Raw genomic sequence first — 3,499 nt, 5'->3', positions numbered from 1 at the left:
CCAGAACTCTGTCCATTTTATGCAATAGCTTAATTTTTCTTCTATCTTGGCCTAACTTATCAAAAACAGAAATCTGATTTGTGAGAGTAGCTTTATGGAAAGAAAAGTTTACTTGTCTGTAAACTGTGTTCTGAAGATGAAAGTAAACATACAGAATATGGGTTGTTTCTCTACACGTTGCCAATCATTATAATTGTGTGCCAAGGCAATTATCATAAATTAATTCCTATGTTAAGAGGCATTAAAGACACTAGCCTAATGTAATCCCTTTTAAAGAGGCATTATCAATGGAAGAACACTAGCAGAAAAGGCTTGAGGGGGATGAATCCAGTCCAGCCTGAAAAAAGTCTGCACCAGGTTTGAAAAATCACCCCATCCTCCTGTGTAAGTAAGATGCTAAGAAGCACAACTGCTTTTGGAATCTTAGTCCGTGTGTTATTCCGTGAAGGAGGTGTAAGTGGAGTGAGACAGAGATGGTACCTGGGAATTCTGAGGTACCTGCTCCTTTCTGAGACAGATAGGGATCAGGAGCCGGACGACGGGGACCAGACCACCAGCACTGCATCAGAGGATGCTCTCTAAGTAAGACCATGGCGCTTAAGAACATTAACTACCTTCTCATCTTCTACCTCAGTTTCTCAACGCTTATCTACATAAAAAGTAAGCCTTTCCCAATTATTAAACTTTTGGCACTTGTCCTGGCTTATTTCTGGTTTGTTTTATTTCTTATAAATAGTTCATAATGTTGTATGTTCTACAAAATACAATGCTAAAAAAAGTTTTTATTTCTTTCTGGTGTGAGCAAGTATCTTGTGTTAAGCAAACCAGTGATGCCAGTAAATGTGAACAGTCAATTTTATGATTCCATGATTTCCAAAAGGTATCTAGGTGTAGAAAAATTTTTTTTCTTAACTTTTTAGTGGTGAGCAGGAGAATGAAATAGTCACATGGGAAAAGGGTACTTTGTTGTGTTTACACGTTTATAAGATAGGTTTGGCACTTTATAATGTATATCCTTCCTTTAAAAGAAAATTATTCATAAGTTTTGTTGCATTTTATTCCCATATACAACATATTTATTATCACTTCTAAAGAACTTTGTATCATAACATTTGCTCTCATAATTAATGGGATAGTCAACGTTTCCCACAGATACTAGTTCAAAGTGTTTCACCAAAGGAATGGGCTTTTATTGTATGTGCTTCTGTTTATAAATGTAGATTTTATTTTCCACACATTTCTTAAAATAGAAACAAGAACAATGTTTCTGGCATAATCTTGTCAGTTCAACAGCAATATGGAAAATCAGAGGAGACCAAATGGCCCCAGCTGTTTGTTTTAGAAGGACAGTAGCTATTGAACACATTTAAAATGAAGACAGGGAGAGTGTGTGCTTGTCAAAGGGGCCGTGTGATTTGTGTCTGTTGAATCTGAATATCAATAAGGCAAAGCATAGAGCAGCTGCCGTTGAACAAGACAACTTGGCATTAGCACACAGTGTCGTGTAATCTGGGTCACCGTCTGTGGCTGCGCCAGTGAGATTGTTACTTGTACAGTTTATAGCTGAACAAATATTAGAGACTGGGTGAAGATAGAAGCAGGTGCTATGGCTGGAAGGTAGCTGAAGGCAAGTACAGAAAAATAAAGTCTAACTTTAAACAAATGAGTACGATTGCAACACACACACATATGATTTTTTTCAGAGGTACACTTGTTAAAGAGTTGTTATTTACTAGTTATTTACTCTCCCTGAAACTTAAAGTGGACTCCAGGAAATGAGAAGTGGGTAAGAGAAGTACTATGTTGAGATGTGCTGGTGGGAAGAGAAAGGGAGGAACATAAATAAGACACTTAAAATAAAAGGTGAAGTAAGTGTGTGTTACATTTTATAGCAAAGAGCTTTGTCATTTCAATGTGATATATATTAAAAATTGCGGCAGTTTGTTTTACAGAAAATGAATATGCAACTTTTAAAGCATCCATATATCTTATCAAGAGTATAAAAGCTGTGAATTGATAATTACATATACATCACTTGCTTTTGCTCTTTTTCGGTGGGTGATTTTGTTGATAGACTCTAAGTATTTTTTAATTATTTAATTTATTCTTTGGTACAATATTTTATTAGTTTAAAAAAGTAAATTTGGAATGTTATTTTGTTCAATTTTTTAAGCAGGCAGACTTTTGTGACAAGATATTTGTTGGCACAATATGACGATATTGCCTTCCTAGTCAAACATTTAGTTTAAACTTTTTTTAAAAACCTGATTTTAAAACTTTCAGCAATCTGCATAAACCTTCTTTCCCCACTTTTATTATTTAGTACTCTTGGCATAAATCCTGTGTTCCAGCCAAATTAATAAAATATCTAATAGTAAAAATGACTAACATTGTGTTAAGCATTTTATATATGCTGTATTCCATTTAATTCTTACAATAACCCTATAAGGTAGATACTATTATAATCATTCACATGTTACAGAAGAGGAAACAAAATTCTCAAATTGCTATACTGCTATATCTCAAACTTGGATGCACATCAAAGAGCTGGAATGCTTGTTTGAGATACAGCCTCTCAATACTCAGTGTGTCTAGAGTAGATCTAAGGAAACTACAATTTAACAAGATCTTCCTTTCAAATGCAGGTGATCAAAAGCTCTAAACTACACAATGGCTCTTTATCGAGAACCCACGATGTGATGATGCTGGGAAGTATCAGAAGAGTTAAACGTGAACATATCCCTCTCTTCAAAGGGATTATTGAGGAGAAAAGATGAATAATATGAGCTTTATGAATGTTATTCCCACCTATATACATAAACACCTTATCATGTAGCATTTACTATTAATTCAGTTTTACAGGTGAAGAAACGGAGGCATACGGAAATCTATTAACTTGCCAAAGGCCATTCTGCTACTGAATGGTGGCCCTGGGACTTGAACCTGGTGATCTAGCTCTGGAGTTGGTGCCCTTAGGTTACAGGTACTCACTCCCATGAAGTGATAATGCATAAAGACTCAGAACATCATAACCACATAAAGACATTTCAGTTATTAATATGGTATTTGTTGAATGAATCAATGATTCTTTCTCTTGCACTTTGAAAATATTTAAATTTAAGAGGAAAAAGTCACCTCTAGATCCACAAAGTATTTTTTCCTTTTCTTTTTTTGAGTTAGAGTCTCCCTCCCTCTCCCAGGACAGAGACCTGCTGGGCTCCGGCGAGCCTTCCAAGTCGCCGAGCTACAGGCGTGCGCCACCACGCCCGGCTCATTTCTTTTTTGTTGTTGTTGTTTCATTTATCGTAGAGAAGAGGGCTCACCATGTTGCCAAGACTGGTCTCGAACCGACGGGCTCAGGCAATCCTCTCGCCTCGCCCTCCCAAAGTGCTGGGATTGCAGGCTGAGCCACCGTGCCTGGCCTGTATTTTTTCTTTAAGTTCTGCCCTGGACCGGGTGCGGTGGCTCAAACCTGTAATCCCAGCATTTGGGGAGGCCG

The 3,499-nt window shown here is 37.0% G+C and overlaps 1 protein-coding gene across 1 annotated transcript in view; it reads left to right on the top strand.

Annotated features, from left to right (window-relative positions):
• Window positions 1–518: 518 nt before the first annotated feature.
• Window positions 519–3,499, top strand: part of LOC103273016 (protein crumbs homolog 1-like) — a 118,642-nt gene continuing 115,661 nt past the window's right edge. The window contains exon 1 of the mRNA XM_008070482.1: window positions 519–660. Coding sequence (XP_008068673.1) covers window positions 591–660 — 70 coding nt within the window. The 5' untranslated portion in view covers window positions 519–590. The remainder of the gene's footprint in view (window positions 661–3,499) is intronic.

Source organism: Carlito syrichta, unplaced genomic scaffold, assembly GCF_000164805.1.
Source record: "Carlito syrichta isolate Samal-C Ts95f unplaced genomic scaffold, Tarsius_syrichta-2.0.1 Scaffold313445, whole genome shotgun sequence".
NCBI classification, from domain to species: Eukaryota; Metazoa; Chordata; class Mammalia; order Primates; family Tarsiidae; genus Carlito; species Carlito syrichta.
The sequence above is the reverse complement of the archived record's forward strand: the minus strand, read 5'-3'. Positions and strand labels throughout refer to the sequence as shown.